Source organism: Carcharhinus amblyrhynchos, chromosome 28 (genome assembly GCF_965287045.1).
Source record: "Carcharhinus amblyrhynchos chromosome 28, sCarAmb.v2.hapA, whole genome shotgun sequence".
In the NCBI taxonomy this organism is placed as follows: domain Eukaryota; kingdom Metazoa; phylum Chordata; class Chondrichthyes; order Carcharhiniformes; family Carcharhinidae; genus Carcharhinus; species Carcharhinus amblyrhynchos.
Window position 1 is genome coordinate 27,285,147 of NC_137351.1, and position 21,564 is coordinate 27,306,710.

Here is a 21,564-nt window from a genome sequence, read left to right on the forward strand (position 1 = left end):
AGAATCTATTCCATTTTTAAAGTTTTTTTTTAAAGAAAACCTTATTTTGACTGTAGACTTTTCAATTCCTGGTGAAAAAATGGCTACTGGATTATTTTCAAAAAGAATTGATGAAAAAAACCACAAAAGCAGAATGACTGAATGCTGAAAATGCCATTCCAAATAAAAGACAAAAAATGTTGATTTTAAATTTTAACTATGGGTTAAATGTTGATGTAAGTTATGTATCTGGAAATAAAATCTGTAGACAGATACATGTGCCTTGCATAAACTAATGTACACTATTTGAATTTGGGTACTCCTCGCAGCATAGCTGCTATGTTTACACATAGTGGGTGCTGTGTGCCGAACACCAATTTCATTTGCCAAAAGTTGCATCGGAAATTGGCTTCACTAGAACCCCATCAAATGAGAGAAAATACAGGCTTCTTCTGACAGCTCTGAAGGCTTTCAGATCTTAAATAGTTCAACTTGATTAATAGTTTAGATTTCAAAATATCTCAAAAGATTTTGAAATTATTTGTACTGTCCAGACCTATGCAAAAATAATTAAATCCTAAATTCCAAACCATACTTGCACTCCAAAGATGCACAAGTTAGGTTGATTGGCATGCTACACTGTCCTTTAGTGTCCCAGCATGAGTAGATTACCGGGATTAGTAGGTAAATATTTGGGGTGACGAGGATCAGGTTTGGGTGGGATTGTTGTCGGTGCAGATTCGATGGGCTGATTGCCTCCTTCTTCACTGTAGGGATTTTATGATTCTGATGCAAAAAGCAAGCTAAGCTATCAGTATATCTCTCCAGCTAGTGGGAAAATCTGTAGTTTTACAAGATTAGGACTTTATACAACATGATGCATATTCCATTATTTCATTTTATGGTGGAATGCCTCACGTCCGGTGTTCCTTTAAGAGCGTAAAGTCTAATTTGTAATTAGGCACATTGAGATTGGAGGCAAATTTCCTCTTAGCAACACTTTTCTACACTGCCTTTTGTTACTGGCAGCTTCCCATTGAGTCCAGAATGAATGCCTGTTGTTCTGTGAATATACTTAAGCCAATCTGGTGTTTATATGATGTTAATTATCCATATGCAATACTGCCCAATGTGATCAACATGTTAGATGCAATAAATATGTAAAGCAATAGTTAAATTACCACAGGATGTGAACATGGGAATTATCTGTAAGAAGATAAATACTAATTGCAATTGTCGGAACAAGCACTTTTTTGACTTGAGATGTTCAATCTGTTGGGTAAAAGCAATTAAGATATGCCTTTGCATGGCTATGATATTTTATATGTATTTGCCTAAATATGCAACCATATTTAGATTCAGAAAAAGGTAGACACAGTGAGTGAAATGCTATAGCTGGTGATGTTCCTACAACGTTGGTCATTGGGGATTCTATGCCTATTAACTATGCATATTATGTGCTTCAGCGGCATATTTGGTTAGTGCATGGTACTTATACAGCAATGCTGCCAGCAGGCTATACTAAGGTTGTGGCTGCTGCCTCAGTGTCAGGGGCCTGGGTTCAATTCCTGCCTCAGGGTACAATCTGTGTGGAGTTTGCACATTTTCCTCGTGGCTGCGTGGGTTTTCTCTGGGTGCTTTGGTTTCTTCCCACAGTCCAAATGTGCAGGTTAGGTTGATTGGTCCTGCTAAATTGACCCCTAGTATAAGGGGGATTAGCAGGGTAAATACATGTGGTAATGGGGATAGGGCCTGGTTGGGATTGCTCTTGGTGCAGGCTTGAGGTCTTGCTGCAGCTGTATAGGGCATTGGTGAGGCCGCAGCTGGAATACTGTGTGCAGTTTTGGTCGCCGTACCTACGCAAGGATATTTTGGCCTTGGAGGGAGTGCAGAGGAGGTTTACTAGGCTGATACCGGAGTTGAGGGGGTTGAGCTATGAGGAGAGGCTGAATAAACTAGGCTTGTACTCGTTAGAGTTTAGAAGAATGAGGGGAGATCTCATTGAGACATATAAGATGATGAATGGGATGGATAGGATAGAGGTGGAGAGACCCTTCCCGCTCAGAAAGGACAGTAGGACTAGGGGGCACAGCCTCAAGATAAAGGGGGGACGGTTTAGAACAGAGTTGAGGAGGAACTTCTTCACTCAAAGGGTGGTGAATCTCTGGAATTCTCTGCCCGTTGAGGTGGTGGAGGCTGCCTCGCTAAATATTTTGAAGACGCGGGTTGATGGGTTTTTGATAAGCGAGGGGATTAAGGGTTATGGGGAGAGGGCGGGAATGTGGAACTGAACCACGACAGATCAGCCATGATCTTACTGAATGGCGGGGCAGGCTCAAAGGGCTAGATGGCCTACTCCTGCTCCTATTTCTTATGTTCTTATGTTCACATGTCCTCCTCCTGTACAGTCTTGATTCTATGATTTCCTCTAACAGTGGTTGCAACACAAATAGACAAAGTATTATTGTTGAAGTGTTTTGCACTAGAGAATTTTTTTAAAATACAGTTTGCATGCAGGATTAGAATTTGACTTTGTATGGTACAATAAGTAAAAAGCAAAGCAATTGTTAAATTGTCACAAGATAATTTGCATAAAAAATAAATCTCAACTACAATTGCCCACACTGATCAGTCACTCAGAACAAGTACCTGCATGTATTGATTTGACATATTGAATCTGTAGGGTGAATGTGCTTATTAAAAGTGATGAAATGTTTGTTATTCCTTTACACAAAGCAACTTCCTCAATAATTTTTGTTCTTCACACATTTGAAACCAAGCACCGAGCTGAATTGCTAGCATTACAAGCTGAATCCAGGGGGTAAAGAAGTGCTTTGATGGCTAGAAAAGTCTGTCAATTGGTCTGTTTGAGTTTTAGTGTCACAAATAGGCTTACATTAACACTGCAATGAAGTTACTGTGAAAATTCCCCGCGTCGCCACACTCCGGTGCTTGTTGGGGTATACTGAGGGAGAATTTAGCATGGCCAGCACATCTTCCAGACTGAAGGGGGAAACTGGAGCATCCAGAAGAAACCCACGCAGACACAGAGAGAACGTGCAAATTCCACACAGACAGTGACCTAAGCCAGGAATTGAATCCGGGTCCCTGGCACTGTGAGGCAGCAGTGCTAACCACTGTGTTGGTGGATGGAAGGGTTTCCCCAGAGCAGGGCAAAGAGGTAAAGCAACGGGACAGGTTAACTATTCACAGGGATTTCCTTAAGCAGGGTTGCAAATGAAAAGTGTTCCAGGCAGCAGCAGTACAATGCAAACAGAAACAAAATGCTGTAAAATCTCAGCAGTATGACAGCATCTGTGGAGAGAGAATAGAGCCAACATTTCCAGTCAGGATGACCCTGTCAGAGCTGGGTTTTGCTTTCTCTTTTCTATTGAGTTGGGTCATTAAATCTAAGAGAGGGGTCAGACCAGGGATTGAGTGCCAACGTGGTTTACTTGGAGTGAGATTGGGATTTTTTTTTAAACTACATCTGCAGTTGGAATTAGAATTAGGGGATAACAAGAGAAGTAAACAATGGGAGTATTTTGAATAAAATTAAAATAAATAGCAAAATTTGGGAAATGACAAATACAAAGGTTGGCAGACATTAACTGATTAGAGTGGAGAGAGCACTGAATCATTGAATCCCTAGAGTGCAAGAGGCCATTCAGCCCACTGAGCCTGCACCGACATTGATTCCACCCAGGCCCTATCCCTGTAACCCCATATATTTACCCTGCTAGTTCCCCTGATACTAATGGGCAATTTATCATGGTCAATCCACCTATTTGTACATCTTTGGAGTGTGGGAGGAAACCGGAGCACCTGCAGGAAACACACAGACACAAGAAGAATGTGCAAACTTCATACTGAAAGTGACCCAAGGTTGAAGTAAACCCAGGTCCCTGGTGTTGTGAGGCAGCAATGCTAACCATTGCGTTAATCATTAATATAATCTATTCAAAGCAATAGAAATGACACTGGAATAACATTGTTGAAACAGTTAAATGCCTCAAGGCACATTGGGCAGAAAGTGTTACTATCTCTTGGCATGACCATTGCTACAAAAGTGTTATTAAATTTGTGAGAAAGACATGAGTGTGTTCGTGTACAAGAAGAAGGGTACACATTGCAATGATGTTTCTAGTTAGGGTAACAACTCCGAGAATAGGCACTAGTGAAAGGATTTAGAGTTGTTTATATGCACAAACATGCTCATCATGAAAATGTCAATTAAACCAATACTGAATTAAACTGCAAAACAGATGGACTGTCAGCTATTCCCAGAGAACAGGCAGGTAAAAATAGTGGAATGGCAAACATCATGTCCGCTGTGGCTCTGTTGTCAGGTTACAGAGCCTTTTTACATTTAAGTACTGAACACTGCCAATTGTTCCTTCTGGCAAGGAGCCTCTTCCTCCAGGTTATATTCCCTTTGAAATTAATTTGTGTTAATTAATTACGTGACTACCAATTAGCATCTTATTTTTTTACTCTTAACGTTTCTTAATAGTATGTCAGAGCGTCTGTTACTTCTGGAAATAGATTTCCACTAAACCCTTGCTCAGTCTAACCAGAACACCTGCAACATTTTCTCAAGAGGTGGTTTTTGTAACACTGTAAAGGATTTTTTGAGGGAACAATATGTGAGCACAATTGTTCCAGCGACGAGAGGGGGCTTCTTTTATATCTGCATGGAGTTAGTTACACAGAGTTTTATAAACTGAAGAGTTTCAAAGACAGATTTCATTGAACACTTGGAAAACAAAAACAAAGTTTCAATGACACATTTAAAACAGCGCAAAGACAATGGGACATGTTCAAAAGCTGCATACTTAGATTAACCAAAGCAATTCATTTTACAGAATTGCACAGGCTGAAATGTATCAGAAAATTGAGAAGTACACAAATATTTGTGACAATCTTATCAAAAAACATTTAGTAATGGTACAGTTAATGAAACAGAATATTGAGTTCCATTAAATAATTCTATAAAAATATTTGGAAATATACTAACATACAGTACAGAAACTTGTGCACCATGCCATATTCCTCTGCTTTGAATTATTTGCTGTGGTATAGAAGTTTTGCAGAACAGGAGGTAAACACGGGCTACAATTTACCTCCAACCATTCCTAAAAAGTAAGTAGTCTATCAACACCAGGTGAAAATCCAACAGGTTTATTTGGAATCACGAGCTTTCAGAGAGCTGCTCCTTCATCAGGTGAATGGAGAGGCAGGTTCACAACATGGCATATTTAGGCAAAGGGATAATTGCAAGATAATTACTTGATAAGATAATTAATTACAATTGTGTCCTATATATTCCATGGATGTATATATCCTATAATAATTGGATACTAGACTCGGATAGTTGATCATTCTATCTGGCTTCTACAACTTATGAATTTTTTTGTTTATCAAATTTATGAATTCTGAAAAATGCAGAATTACATTAATAGATTAACATGCAAAATTACTGACACTGGTCTTAAATTTTGGTGCAGAAATTATGCAACTTCAACACTATGGCGCGATACCTTATTAGAAGAACAATATTTAGATTCATAGTCAGGATCAATTCTTATAAAAGTTAAAATTATAATTCATAACCATCAATGTGAATGATTTTTTTTTAAATTTTGTTCCTATAATTCAGCAAGAGCACCCTACTTGTTTCATTGGACAGCTCTTGGATTACAATGACTTCCAACTTCAATCGTGCCAGCATGGCTCATTAATAGCAATGTTGCCTCTCAGTGATAAGGTAATGGCTTCAAATAGAGCCAGATCTGCTGCCTTTTCAAGAGTCGTTAAACTGAGGCACAGTCTGTACTCTCAGGTGGATCTAAATGGCATTATTGCGAGACCAGTGGATCCTGTTGGTGTAAATATTTATTCCAGAATATTTATTCCAGAAGAAGTTTATTCCTCAATCAACATTCCCAAAGCAGATTAATCTCAATGCTGTTTTATGTGGCATTGCTGTATGCACATTAGCTACCTCGATTCCCTATGCTACAATAACGACTATCACTGGAATTCTGCCACCTCGTCCACCATGGAATTGGAACAGGCGAGGGGCACACAACAGAAATGTCTGTTGATCTTGGGTGGGAATTTCCGGTCTCGCTCAAGCGAGGCTGTAAAATCCCACCATGTATGTCAAAAAGTATTTCCTTAGCTTTATAAAGACCTCACTTTGATTTTCTCACCTGGTCCAATACAAACGACAGTTCAGCTTTGTCCTTTGGGTTTGCTTTCTCTCTCTCCAACCACAGAATAAGTTCAGGCTTTTTATATGGCTTCAAAGCCAAAAGGTGAATGATACGATCTTTCAGGGGCTTTTGGCTAACTGTACTGACATAGTTTTTCTTCACCCCATAACATGGATTCATGGTTGGAGAGTGTCTTCTTAGTGGAATGCTTTCAGCAGCTTGGCTTGTGATCTGCTTTCGACTGTGGACTGGCTTTCGCACACCTAGGAAGGAAAGCTGAATTTTAAACAGTGATAAACATGCTGGGTAAAATCAATAAGGCCTTATAAAAGGAAGATTAAATGGGTTGCAATGAATTAGTAAGCTACTGAATTGACTTCTGTACCACAAATAGTGACAACAGCTTCTTCCCTACTGCCAGACATTTGAATAGACCTATCTTGCATTAAAGTGACCTTTTCCTACACCTGAGCTATGATTATAACACTACAGCCTGCACTCTCCCCTTTCATTCTGAATGTATGCTTTGTCTGCATAGTGTGCAAGAAACAATACTTTTCACTGTATACTAATATATGTGACAATAATAAACCAAATCAAAAATATAAAACCGGCCACGCATACGGGTGTAAAAGCTGAATTTTTAAAACTATTATTTTAAGCCAAAAGGCATATTGCCGATTTTTGCATGGGTAATATTTTTGAGGGGTTGGCATGTGTTTGGGTTTTCCAGATGAATAGACAGGGTGACCCACTAGTGGCTAGGTAGTTGAGATAATGCCAAAATATTTTAAATAGTTTTTAAACCCATTGTAAAAGGAAGCTAATGTCTATTAAACATTCCAAAGTGGTAACCATATACTGCTGCAAAAATAACAGAAGTCTGTAATTGTGTGTGTATTTTATAAAATTATTCTTCCTTTACTAGTCTTTGAGTGATACATCTGTCAACCCACCTTATATTATTGCATTATGCAAAGTTTCAGTCAATACTCTCACTCCTTTAAAATGAAAATAAATCAGCATTTATGTCAACAACTAGTACATCACTACAATTATCTCTTAGGAGTTATTTTTTGTTATCATTACCCACATTGTGTGGTTTCGGTTGGTTTCACTCTTGCCATTCCAGTTGTAGCCCAAGCATTAAAAGCAATAGCTTCTCTTTTCCCAGATCCACATAACACTTTAGTTGTGACATTTTTGGGCTTGTTCCCTCAAAGCCGGGGCCCAGTCTTACATGGAGTGAAAATTCCCAGCTTCTCAGGTCAAAAGTTGACTTTTACATGAGTATATACAGTAATTCAAAGCTGAATGTTAAGGTATAGCAATTACTCAACAGCAAGAAGCACGAGTTCAAAGTAGCATTTTTATATTTGGAACAAAAATGGGCAATTTATTATGAACTGAAAAATGATTTCAAGTTATTTAAACTGGAATGTACATTTCATATCAATTTTTAAAATATTTGAATTGGAATGCAGTATGACAGCAGTTTTCAAAGTCACGTTCTTCCTCTGTAAAAATGATGTAAATTAAAGTGAGGAATAAGTGCGTACATAAACTTACACATTGGCATTAACTTCTATTCAACATTACCTACTAATAATTATGGGTTTAAACATAACTATTTGCTAGACAGAAAACATGTCATATGTGACGTAGCTTATGAGAAAATTAAATCCAGCAGCTAAATTCTCACATTACTTTGAATTATGTCTGTTGCTTTAATTTGTGTAGCAACTGTTCAATAAACTAACTGGTGATTACTCTTAAAGGATGCAGTATTTGCCATTCATTGGAAAGTAGAACAATTATGATAAAGTTGCATATAGGTTAAGGGGCCACTTTGTCCCAGCTTTATCTTGTGATCAGGACGAAGGTGAATAAGTACTGTTGCGCCGGTTGAGCAAATAACATGTTATCAAAACTTATATTATTCTGAAATTAAGCTATTATTTAAATATATTTAACCAGGTGCACAATCGTACATTTTTGCCAGTTAAAATAAATGAGGAAATATTTAATTGGTAATTATGACTGATATAATATTTGGGACAAAAATGCTACAACTGCATTTCCGTGACCAGGCACAATTGAGTTTTTAACCAATTGCCAAGTTAGAAATTTAGCAACAAACCATAAACACCACAGGGCATATTTCTGCAGGAAACAAATTATTAGACTAGCTATCTGACAAGAGTCCAGTATATTTTGTTGAATCAAGAATTAAGTGTATACAGACCATCATTTATTAGTGTGACATTTATACCTTGACATGACGATTCTGGTTTAATTTCTATAGTTGTTCGACTCCATGATTCCTTCTCTACTTGTGACATTCGTTCTCGAGTCATCTGGTAAGAGTCATCAGTGGCACAAACTGTGATTTTATCTTGAATACTCCCCAGGCAATCAAGCTGGTCTCTTTCAAAACTGGTTTAAACAACAAAGGTAGAACACCGAGACTCAGCAACATATCCTTCAACAAGTTTTAACCTTTCCAAAATATTCTATTCTTTTGTTAAACCTTTAATAAAAATAAAAAAATCTATACAAAGCCATTTTGAAAATAATTTGTCATATAAGCACACACAAAACTGCATCATGAGAAAGCAGAGAAATCTCAAAGCAATTGTACTTTAATACGAGATTACCTATCTTCTACTGTGGTTGTTCGCGTTCTCTGAAGTTCATAGAACAAAATATAGAATCCCTACGGTGCAGAAAGCAGGGCATTTAGCCTATCGAGCCTGCACCTGACACCGTAACCCCATGTATTTACCTTACTAATCCCCCTGACATTAAGGAGCATGGCCAATCCACCTAACCTGCACATCTTTGGAGTATGGGAGGAAACCCATGCAGACATGAGGAGAATGTGCACACACCACACAGAAAGCAACCCAAAGCAGGAATTGGACCTGGGTCCCTGCCACCCATTCACTCTGGAATGCTCACATACAAATGATGCATTGACTGCACAAGGGTTGAACTATTCATATTTCTATCCACTGGGTCTACCATCATTATCTGGTGATCATCAACCCTTTAAATCGAAAGAACAATCAATAAATAAACTGAGAAAAACACAAGAAACCAGAAAATTAAAAACATCAACTGGCTTGCTGAGAAGCAAATGCAAGTCTAAAAAGTTGTGACCTGAAGGGATGTAACTTTTTCCTCAGTTTCTAAGCAGTTTGCATAATTTGGACACTGTCCGCACCAATTACAATGTGCGCATTTAAATAGATAGTCATTTACAACAGCCAAAGTGATAACCACGACTTATTTGCATGATCATTGGTTATTTGTAGTTCAAATCATCTTAAGTGTGTTCATTGTTTCAGATAGGTACAACTCTGCTTACTCACCTGTATGAATGAATACAAAAAATCCATACTTAAAAAAATGCATTTACAAATATATGTATTCACAAAAATAAATGAACAATAATTCTCAGCAGCTGAAATTTAGTGCTCCATTTAGGCTCTTGGGCTGTTTAAATTATTTGATAAAGTGGTTAGGATTTGTATGCATTTTCCTCTTCTTCAGATCTCATTGAAATATTCCATCTGCTAACAGCTGTTCCTGAATAATGGATTCTGTTCCTTGCTCTCCAAGCTCCTGATAACTGTGTCCAGGTGAGAATAAGGTTGCGGTCCTTGGTCAGGTCTACATACGACAGTATGATTGTTGTTCAAGTAGCAATTATATCCATGTGAGAAAAGGCAGAATGACTCCCCTACTCTCCCATTCCGAGTTAAACCATAACAGGGTCTTTTAAAGAAATTAGAGGGGATGTGCTTCACTGATTCTGCAAGAGGCCCACTATTTACACTGAGGTTGCAAGAAAGACCAATTCCAGACTCGGGTGATTGTCTGTGGGGAGTTTGTGCATTCTCCCTGTGTCTGCGTGGGTTTCCTCCAGGTGCTCTGGTTTCCTCCTGCAGCCCAAAGACCTGTGGGTTAGGTTGATTGCCCACGCTAAACTGTCCCTTAGCGTTGGGGGGGGATTTAGCAGGATAAATACACAGGGGTTGCAGGGATAGGGCCTGGGTCCATTTGTAGGCTTTATGGGCCGGATTGCCTCCTTTTGCACTGTAGGAACTCTATGATTCTGATTACCCACACAGTTTTCGTAGGTTAAACAAAGAACAAGACGACTTTAATTAAACTATTTCTCAATTTTAAAAACTACGTAAATGCAACCTCCATTTATATGGTAACACACACTTCTCTGGGCCTACACACACAGTACAGATGGAAGAGAGGATAGGCCTATAGGTTTTTTCTCTAGTTTGTGAAAGAGAAAACAAAGGAGTATACGTTTAGCTGCTCCTCAGCTGGTCTCAATGCAGTGGCTCAATGAATTGGACATTTTGTTCAGCTGTTCTTCTGGGTGTAGTTGACGAAGGGGCAGAGCCTGACAAAGGGGCAGAGCACCTCACCTGACGAAGGGGCAGAGCCACGAAAGCTAGTGGTGTTTGCTACCAAACCTATTGGACTTCAACCTGGTGTTGTGAGACTTCTTACTGCGTAGTTGTACGATGCAGAGTTCCACATTTTTGAGGAAAAGATCTTGGTTCGCAGTTAGTTTTACTTCTCAAAATGGCACTTTGCAAACCGGGCACAGCACGTCCAAGAGAGAGAGGGGAGAGGAGGAAAAGAGCTCACAGCTTCAATCAGCCAGCATTCAATACAGCATTGTCTTTTTCACTCCTTTCCTGCTTGATAATGCTTGTGAAATATCATGCTAGTAGTATATTGTGGAGAAAGTCTATTAGTTTATATCTGCTGTAGTTATCCTTTCGGAACAGGTACTTGTGTTTTGATGTCTTATCTCAGAAACATTTGAAAAGTCTCAGCATGATATGAATTGACAGGGGGGAATGGGGCCTTTCATACTTCCCAGGAGGCTGAGTGTCTGCCTTCAAGCCATTTGGCGGAATGTAAAATTGTGTGTACTGCAGAAGTCTGGGCAGTTTGCCCGGTGTCTGTACTGGGTCCCAGTTTTTTAAAAAAAATCCAGCTAGCAAAAGAAGAACCCAAAATTGTATCTTCAAAAAGCACATTCTCAGAACATAGCAATTGATTCAGGGCATTGTGCATGCTGACAATGCCAACATACAGCATTACTATTGCTGCAAACACACTCAGTATATAAGCAGCGGTAAGTGTACCACAAATATTAAATGCTTACTTATCAGCATCTATACATGTTGCTGAAATGCCTTCATGCAACAGAGTTCAAGTGCAAGGAAGATGCCTTAACTGCACGCACAAACACGTAGACGAATTGATCACTAAAAGTAATGACGAAAGGAAAGATCATATTCCAAGCCTGACCAATAAATATGTCTTCTTTTGAAAAAGGCTCATCCATTAATAGTAAGAAAAGTTGTGCTCCGCATACCATAAATGGTTGAAGCACCAGATTAAAATCCACATGTGGTGCAATAGTATCCTGAACTCTGCATGAATTCATAACACTCCACTTATATCACAATAAGCCCCTGACAAAAGAAATTCTTCAGACTGAAACAAAGGGCTGAATTTTAAATGCTCTCACATGCCAAAGAGTTGGGAAAGGGCAAGTAGAGCACAAGGAACCCAAATGTTAAGTTCCCCTCAGATGATCTGGAGATTTAACTGCAAGTTCTTCTGCCTTACACAGCCCCATAGGAAGTCTCGCAACATCAGGTTAAAGTCCAGTTTATTTGGTAGCAAACGCCACTAGCTTTCGGGGCTCTGCCCCTTTGTCAGGTGAGTGGGGAGCTCTGATCACAAACAGGGCATATAAAGACACACATTCAGTTTATAGAATACTGATTAGAATGTGAGCCTTTACAGCTAACTAAGTGTTAACGATGCAGACAATGAGTGTGGAGGTAGCATTAAGCATAGGTTAAAGAAATGTGTAGTGTCTCCAGACAAGACAGCAAGTGAGATTTTGAAGCCCAGACATGTCATGGAGGTTACAAATAGTGTGACATGAACCCAAGATCCTGGTTTAGGCCATCCTTACATGTGCAGAACTTGGGTATAAGTCTCTGCTCAACGACTGCGCTGTTGTATGTCGTGAAGGCTGCCTTGAATGCTTACCCGAAGATCAGAGGCTGAATGCCTGTGACCGCTGAAGCATTTGCCAACAGGAAGAGAACAGTCTTGCCTGGTGATTGTTAAGCGGTGTTCATTCATCAGTTGTCATAGCGTCTGCATGGTCTTCCCAATGTATCATGCATCGGGACATCCTTTCCTGCAGCGTATCAGGTAGGCAACATTGGCTGAGTTGCAAGAATACTTAGTGTACCTGGTGGATGGTGTTCTCACATGAGATGATGTCACCTGCGTCGATGACGCGGCACGTCTTGCAGAGGTTGCTGTGGCAGGGTTGTGTGGCGTCGTGGTCACTGTTCTCCTGAAGGCTAGGGAGTTTGTTGCGGACAATGGTCTGTTTGAGGTTATGCGGTTGCTTGAAAGCAAGAAATGGTGGTGGGGGTGGGGGTGTGTGTGTGCTGGGGATGGCCTTGGCGAGATGTTCGTCTTCACCAATGACATGTTGAAGACTCAGGAGACGATGTTGTTGATTATTGTAAAGACTCGTATTCTAATCAGTATTCTGTAAACTGAGTGTGTCTCTTTACATGCCCTGTTTGTGATCAGAGCTCCCCACACACCTAACGAAGGGGCAGAGCCCCAAAAGCTAGTGGTGTTTTCTACCAAATAAACCTGTTGGACTTTAACCTGATGTTGAGAGACTTCTTACTGTGTTTACCCCAGTCCAACGCCAGCATTTCCACATCACGTACACAGCCCCAACAGACAACAGCTTCGTGAATGCTCAGAAGACCTCATACTTTCACATCCTTAAGATGATGGGTGTCACTGTGGCATAGTGGTTAGCACTGCCGCTTCACAGCGCCAAGGACCCGGATTCAATTCCGACTTTGGCTCACTCACTGTCTACCTGGAGTTTGCACATTTTCCAGTGTCTGTGTGGGTTTCCACTGGATACTCCGATTTCCTCCCACAGTCCAAAGATGTGCGGGTCAGGTTGATTGTGCTAAATTGCCCCGTAGTGTTGGGGTATTAGCAGGGTAAATATAGGGACAGGGCCTGGATGGGATTGTCATCGGTGCAGGCTTGATGGGCCGAATGGCCTCCTTCTGCACTAAGGGGATTTGATGTTTCTATGAAAATAACCTGAGATCTTGGGAAACATCTTTCAGTGGGAAGACCAACTCCCCCTCAACATCGCTCACACAGATTCCTGAAACAATGAGGCAATGGAACATATCATAACTCCACTTGCAAACAGATGCCAAAGGTCAACCCCAAGTCTTCTGCTGGTTCAACCGGTGCTTCATAAAACCCTTCAAATTAATTTTAACTTAATGTATAAATAGGGTGGTGCCCTAAGATGTCATCCTGTAAACACTGCTAGAGTTAACACAGGGTTACATGCTGAGGAAATCGAGTGATTAATGCTCTGACATTTTTGACATTACAATGCAGCCAACCCACGTCACCTAATTGTGCACTACGTAAATGCACAAGCCATATGCTGGAGAAGTTACTTGTTCAAATCTATTAATTAATAGAATCCTGGAACAAGTATGTCCAGGTATCTAGTTACCAGATAGATCCAGTAATGAGTGTTTCATCGACAGTTAAGTTTAATTTTCTATTTGTGATATATTGTCATTACGGTACAGGAGGATACTTTTCGGCCCATCAAGTCCATGTCAGTCCTATTTCCCCTTTACTACTCAGGTGGCTTGGCAAGACTACAGTTCTACAAATTTGCAGAAGTTTATCAGTAAAGCAGTTTTTCAAATGTTGTTAACAGAAACTAATTCAATGCTGTACAACACTGTTGGATAAGGTAGATAAATGTTCATGGGCCACCTTCCCATCTCCTGAGAGAGTTGGTCTTGTGCCACAGAGCTGATTGCTATCCACTGTCCGTTTTCTAGTCTTTGTTTAGAAACTGGCTCTATTTGGCTCCTTGCACGAAATGGTTTGGCAGATTATGCAGTCAGACACAAGGTCTATTTGGCTGTACATTACGGAAGTGACATCTGTGATGTGATTTGTGAGGAGATGACAGAGTTACAATTTATTGATGCAAATAGAAATTAATTACTTTTAGACGGAAACTCAAGTGTGTCCTGAAGAAAATAAGGCTGAAAATGACGAGCGAATAAATGGAGGCCAAAGCCACACAAGGTATTATCTTCCAAAAACCAAAACCTAAGTTTGGGGATCTCAACAGATTGAAAAGGAGATCAATAGAAGCAGTTTTTATACAAGGTTTAAATGTCTAAAGGTAACAAGCTGGCAAGAAACCAGCTGGAGCAAAATGCCACAATTGATGCAGGTAGTAATTTAAAGCACAGTACTCATTGCGATAACAATAGCGATCAATGTCATGTGTGGGTTTCCTCTGGGTGCTCTGGTTTCCTTCCACATTCCAAAGATATGTGACAAATCCAGTAAAGTACAATAAAGGACAGCAAAAATAGGGTGGCACAGTGGTTAGCACTGATGCCTCACAGCACCAGGGACCTAGGTTCAATTCCCTGCTTGGGTCACTGTCTGTGCAGAGTCTGCACGTTCTCCTCTGTCTGCGTGGGTTTCCTCCGGGTGCTCCAGTTTCCTCCCACAGTCCAAAAGACGTGCTGCTTAGGTGCTTCAACCATGTTAAATTCTCCCTCAGTGTACACAAACAGATGCCGGAGTATGGCAACTAGGGGATTTTCAAAGTAACTTCATTGCAGTGTTAACGCAAGTCTACTTGTGACACTAATAACTAAACCAAAAAATAAACTAAAACTACAGTGTTTTTTTCAAAAAGATCTAGTTATACATCATTAAAAATCTCTGAAGTGTCATTGATTTGCTTTAGCTATCTTAACCATCGCATGACTGACAAGATCATGCTGTTTCCATGGTAATAAGTAATCCTTTGCTGAAAGCAACATGTTTGACAACAATCTTCTCGCTACAGCTATAAACGATAACAATCTGTGTGGAGTTTGCACATTCTCCCCACGTTTGTGCGGGTTTCCTCTGGGTGCTCTGGTTTCCTCCCACATTCCAAAGAAGTGCAGGTTCGGTGGATTGGTCATGCTAAATTGCCCCTTAGTGTCCCATGGTTAGCAGGATTAGGAGGGTGCATACTCAGGGTTATGGGGAACAGGTCTGGGTGGGGTTTCTCATTAATGTCAGGGGAATTACATGGGATTACAAGGATAGTGCCTGGGTGGGACAGTTGTCGGTGCAGATGCGATGGGCCGAATGGCCTCCTTCTGCACTGTAGGGATTCTGAGTAAAAAAATGGCCAAAATAATAAATTAATTCTGACACACAGCTTTAAAAATTAAAATCAGTAAACTTCAAAGAACATCACAGTGCTGATTTTCTCAGCTCACAAACAGCGGTTATTACGTGATGTTAATTTCTGAAGCCTTTCTATCCTGTTTTAGATCAGTTTCTGCTCTTATCAGGCAACAGGTAAGCCTGATACCTGGCAACATTGAACAACTGGCAGAGGTACTCCAAAAATGCTTCAAAAATTGAAATCAGGGATTCAGCTGGGGGAACACAATGGGGAAAAACACTACAATTTAAAGCCAAATTCCAGGTGCCGGTTGATGGTGAGAATGAATTCATATGTTGGAAGATGCTTTTCTCCTTTTGGAGCTACCATGCGTGTCAGCATGGGGCGGGGGCAGTCCCATGGTGCTGTGTTAGGCAGAGCACTGTTATTCAAGTGTGAGAGTGCCATCCCAGATCTCTGGTTTGCAGGCCAGGTTCAGGAAATAAGGCGACTCCACCTAACTACAGCATACAGTACAACTGGGAGCAGTAGCTCTGAAACTGGGTGCCTAGCCACCAGTGCTCAGGTTTGAGGTCACATCAACATGACCATGGTAGGGCTCTTAAGTGCATCCCTTTCTGTCAGGCTTTGTTATCAATTGTTCCATGTCCTTAAGTGGGGGTAAGCAAGGTATGGTTGGGCGGGGGGGGCGGGCGAGGGAGAGAAACTTGTTGATAGAAGGGGAGAAAAATGTAGATATCTTGCATTCCTTTGAACCATCATATCCAATCAGCAAAAGTGCACAACACAAAATGAGGTTCAGGACTAAGATCAAGTGTAGGGGGACACAGATTTAAGTGTCTGCTTCAGCCACAATGTCAAATAAAAGTAGCCACAAAACTAGGCTGAACATATGTGAGCTGCACATGAAGATACAAACACAGACTGGGAGTCAACAATGGAAGACAAAGGAAAACAAAACTAAATAAAAGCAGAGAAAGCTACAGGGAAATACAGGTATGGACATTTTTGTCCACAAGCAATGTCACAAGACATTAACTTGCCTTTTTGACAGACAGAAAGCAAACTGAAGGGGCAACCAAAGAACAAGTCTTCAATTGTTAAAATTATATTTGTTTAAATTAAAAAGCAAAACAATGTCAATGATAACTGAACAGAAGTAATGAAGTACAACCATACCAGACTCAAAGTCCGAAAATTACACATGGCATATTAGCAAAGATGCAAATAATTTTTTTTCTAAGAGACTAATACTTTAATTGACACTTAAAAGAAATACATCGAGTGTTGGTACACTTGGGTCTTGTGAATTGTAATTTTAAAACCTAAGAATAATGACAAAAAATATTGAAAAGGGTTGCTGTGAAGGGAATGCTAAGCAGAGCAGAATGTTTTCCTTGGCTGGTAAATAATAAGCTTCTGCACCCAACATATGGCCAGAGGGGGGAAATAGCCCACCATTCGATTTCACCAGAATGTTTTCCAGACCTGGTTTAACTTTAGCAGTGAATGGTAAAGATTGTATGCCCACACAAAATAGCTTTTATGCTGAGATAAATTTAATACAGCATTAACACAAAAGTGGCAGATCTGGTAGCAAATTACTGAAGACATGGGATGCTTTCACTGCACTCAGTTAGAAAACTAGTGTGAGCTGAGGCTTTCCATGAAATTCCTGCCTCAGAGTCAGAAGGTCATGGGTTGAAGCTCCATTCCAGAACACGAGCACAGCTACGCAGCCGTGGAACAGTGCAGTATTATTGAAGATGCCATCAATTAAATGAGAACTTAACTGTCTGCATTTTCAGGTGGTTGTGAAGGGAAGAGAAAGAACCAAAGTTATTCTTCAATAAACACCAAGCTAATTTATCTGGTCACTGGTTATGGGACCTTGCTGTGCTACAATCATTGCCAAGAAAATAACAATAACTTAATTTTCAAAGTACAATAATTAATTGGTTGTGAAGCAGTTTAGGACAGTTTGAAGAATGTGAAAAGTATCTTATAAATGCAAGCTCTTTTGGTCCACGCTATACGATTGTTTTGGGAGTTAAATCACTGTTGATTAGGAACACAACTGAATGAAGTTCAATTGTAATATGCGCATTAGCATACAATTCAAAAAGATCCGAGATGTAATATTTATACATTAGTTTAACTAACTTGCTGCACTGAAAACCGCCCCGCCCCATGGAAGCTATACATGGCAATTAAATTAGGTATCCCACTGAAGTATCTCTAAACCTGTACCTCCAAATAATAGCTAATCAAACTGGAGGAATCCACTAATGATTTTAATATTTAATTGTAGCATCCTGGACTTTCTTCTCTCTAGATACCCAGCGATTGGCAAACAAAGTTCAAGTATGCAGATATCTTCAAAAATGGAAATGACCAAAGAAATCATTGATTTAAGCCTCAGATTGAATAAGTAGACAGAAAAAGGTAATAAAGTGTTCATGCCCTGTGCTTCATTGAAGAGACAGTAAGGAAGGGGAAAGAGGGAATAAGCAGTGGACAACTGAGTAACAAGAATACAAGTTTATTAAATCTTATTTATTAGTCTCACAAGTTGGCTTACATTAACACCGCAATGAAGTTACTGCAAAAATCTCCTAGTCACCATACTCCGGTCCCTGTTCGGGTACACTGAGGGAGAATTTAGCACGGCCAATGCACCTAACCAGCATGACTTTCAGAGTGGGTGGGGAAACTGGAGCATCCAGAGGAAACCTATGCAGACACAGGGAGAACGTGAAGACTCCACATAGTGACTCAAGCCAGGAATCGAACTCTGGTCCCTAGCGCTGTGAGGCAGCAGTGTTAACCACTGTGCCACCATAAGCCAAGCAAAAGAAAGCTGGGGCAGCCTGCAAAACAAATCAGTGGAAGAATTCCTCCTTCTTAAAACTAGTTTACAAAATATCAACTGGACATTTCAATTAATTGGCACTTACTCAAATGATCTGTCATAACTCAATACACAGAAGTACTTAGCTTGACGCAATAGTGGCAGAGAAGATCATGCCTTGACAGTTAACTTTTTTTTTACCTTGAAACATACTGGTGGATACAGTCAAAACTTGCTTGAGGCTTGTCTTTGCTGTCAGTCGACAAGTAGAATGAAAAACATCGTGCGCCATCATGACAGTCTGATTTAGGAGCAGGAATTTTGATGTACTGCTATTAAAAAAGTGAGACATGCTTCAATGACTTAAAAAATTTGCAGAAACATAATACAACATACTTCACTGTTACAACCGATTAATAACATAATAAACTGTAAATCACTGAACCACACTGTAATACGGCTCAACATTTGAAATGTAGAATTATACTGCACAAAAGGCAGCCATTTGGCTTTTCATGCCTGTGCTGGCTCTTTGGAAGAATTAACCAATTACACTCACTCTCCTGTCCTTTTCCCATATTTCTATAAATTTTCCCTTTCAAATACTGGGATTGAGGGTTATAGGTAGACCTAGTAGGTAGGAATATGATCAGCGCAACTTGTGGGCTGAAGGGTCTGTTTGTGCTGTAGTTTTCTATGTTCTAATACGTATTCAATTCCTTTCTGGAACTTCTCATTGGAACTGCTGACACCATCTTTCCAGACAATGTATTGCAGATCACAAATGGTTGTGCAGAAATACACATCTCCCTCCTTGAAAACAATTAAACATGCTGTATTCCAGCTGATTCAAGTAGGAATAAGGACACAAAAAAAAAACACTTTTCAAATATACGACCGTTGTGCTGTCAAATTAGCAATGCTGAACACACTGGATCTACCAAGCAAACCCTCAGGCTAGTGCGAAGTTCAACACTTAAGCCTGGGGCACTACACAAAGCAAGTTTTCACTGGGGATCAGGGCAAGACCCAAAGGTTTAATGCCGTTGGTTTCTGTATGATGTGGGAACTGGTGGACTCCAGGGTCCATCCCAGTGACCATGTCTGCAGTAAGTGCAGGTTGCTGGAGGAGCTCCAGCTCAAGGTGGATGAGCTGGCCTCTGAGCTACAGACACTGAGGCTCATCAGGGGGAGAGAGGGTGCCATTGTCAATGGGGTGCAAGAGACATCCACCCCCCCTAGACTGGCTAACTCTAAGGGTCAGGAACAAGAGGGGGCTGCTGGGAGGAGGAAGGGGGGTGAGGAGCGGAGGAAGGAGAGTGGGGAGAGGAGGAAGGAGGGTGGGGAGAGGAGGCCTCAGCCTCTTAATCTGCATAACAGGTTTGAGGTTCTTGCTTCCAGTCTGGAAGGGGACGAGGCAGGAGAGGTTGGTGAGCAAACTGCACATGGTACAGTGATGCAGCAGGACATAGGCAAAGAGAAGGGGAAAAGGAACGTAGTAGTGATTGGGAATAGTGGGGTGAAGGGTATTGACACTGTCCTTTGTCGCAATAACAAAGTGCACAGAAGGGTGTGTTGTCTGCCTGGTGCTCGGGTCCGGGATGTCGCAGCTGGGCTGCAGAGGAACCTGGAGTGGGAGGGTGAGAATACGGTCGTTGTGGTACATGTGGGTGCCGGCGACGTAAGCAAAATGCGGACTGAGGATCTGGGGAGGGAGTATGAAAAGCTGGGAATGGAATTAAAAAGTAGAACCGACAAGGTGGTCATCTCTGGGCTACTGCCTGAACCGAGTGCAGACGGGCGTAGGGTGGACAGGATTAAGGAAGTGAATGAGTGGCTCAGGGATTGGTGTGGGAGGAATGGGTTTGAATTTATGGGGCAGTGGCACCAGTATTGGGGTAGGTGGGACCTGTTCGAGCGGGATGGGGTTGGTCTGAACCGTGCTGGGACCAGAGTGCTGGCGAATCGAGTAAAGAGGACTGTAGACAGGGCTTTAAACTAATTGGGGTGGGGGGGGGGGGGGGGGTGCGCGAGGGTAGGTGACGTTACGAGGTCTAAAGTTAAGGATAGGGTACAGGTAAGGGAAGAGGCCGAGGATGTCCCAATAATAGAGGGAGTAGGGGGCGTGAGTATGGTTGGTGGCGTTACGGCAAATAGGGTCCAGGTGAAGGCTGGGATGAAAGCGCTTTATCTGAATGCACGAAGCATTCGGAATAAAGTGGATGAGCTGGTGGCGCAGATCGACACAAATGGATACGATCTGGTGGCCATTACAGAGACGTGGCTGCAAGGTGACAGGGACTGGGAGCTGAATGTACAGGGCTATCAAGTGTTTAGGAAGGATAGGCAGGAAGGAAAAGGGGGGGGCGTTGCTCTGCTGATTAAGGATAGCATCAAGGTGGTAGCAAGGGATGATATTGGAGCCAAGGAGCAGAAAGTGGAATCGTTGTGCGTGGAGATTAGGAACAGCAAAGGGAGGAAGACGCTGGTGGGTGTCGTCTATAGGCCCCCGAATAATGATCTGGAGGTGGGGCGGGCTGTTAACACGCAAATAAGTGCGGCGTGCAGGAATGGGACGGCCGTAGTTATGGGGGATTTCAATCTGCATATTGATTGGTCGACCCATGTTGGACGCGGTGGGCTCGAGGAGGAGTTCTTGGAATGCTGCCGGGATAGTTTCCTGGAACAGTGTGTGTTGGAGCCGACGAGGGAGAGAGCTATCTTGGATCTCGTGCTATGTAATGAGGCGGGTAGAATTAGGGACCTTGCGGTGAAGGATTCTCTTGGGGAGAGTGATCATTGTACGGTGGAGGTTCTGGTGCAGATGCAGGAGGAGAAAGTGGGTTCCCGGACACGCGTACTTTGTTTGAATAGAGGGGAGTACAGTAGGATGAGAGAAGAATTGGTGAATGTGGACTGGGGGAGCGCATTGGAGGGAGGGTCTGCTGAGGAGCAGTGAAGCATCTTTAAGGAGATCTTTCTTGGTGCTCAGCGGAAATTTATTCCGATGGTCAAAAAGGACAGTAGGTGGAGAGGTAATAAGCCGTGGATAACGAAGGAGGTGAAGGAAAGTGTTAAATTAAAAGCGGAGGACTTTAGAGTAGCTAAGAGTAGTGGGCGAGAAGAGGATTGGGAGAGGTTTAAATGTCAACAAAGATTGACAAAGAAGT

At 41.4% G+C, this 21,564-nt stretch overlaps 1 protein-coding gene across 2 annotated transcripts in view; it reads right to left on the reverse strand.

The window, feature by feature from the left end:
• LOC145359475 (RNA polymerase II elongation factor ELL) overlaps window positions 1-21,564 on the reverse strand; it is a 99,363-nt gene that overhangs the window by 32,117 nt on the left and 45,682 nt on the right. The window contains exons 3-5 of one of the 2 annotated variants that reach the window (XM_080214044.1): window positions 18,596-18,723; window positions 8,470-8,633; window positions 6,195-6,460 (exon numbers count right to left, since the gene is read on the reverse strand). In XM_080214044.1, coding sequence (XP_080070170.1) covers window positions 6,195-6,460; window positions 8,470-8,633; window positions 18,596-18,723 — 558 coding nt within the window. Of the gene's footprint in view, window positions 1-6,194; window positions 6,461-8,469; window positions 8,634-18,595; window positions 18,727-21,564 lie in introns of both variants that reach the window. The other variant, XM_080214043.1, reaches the window with a different exon arrangement.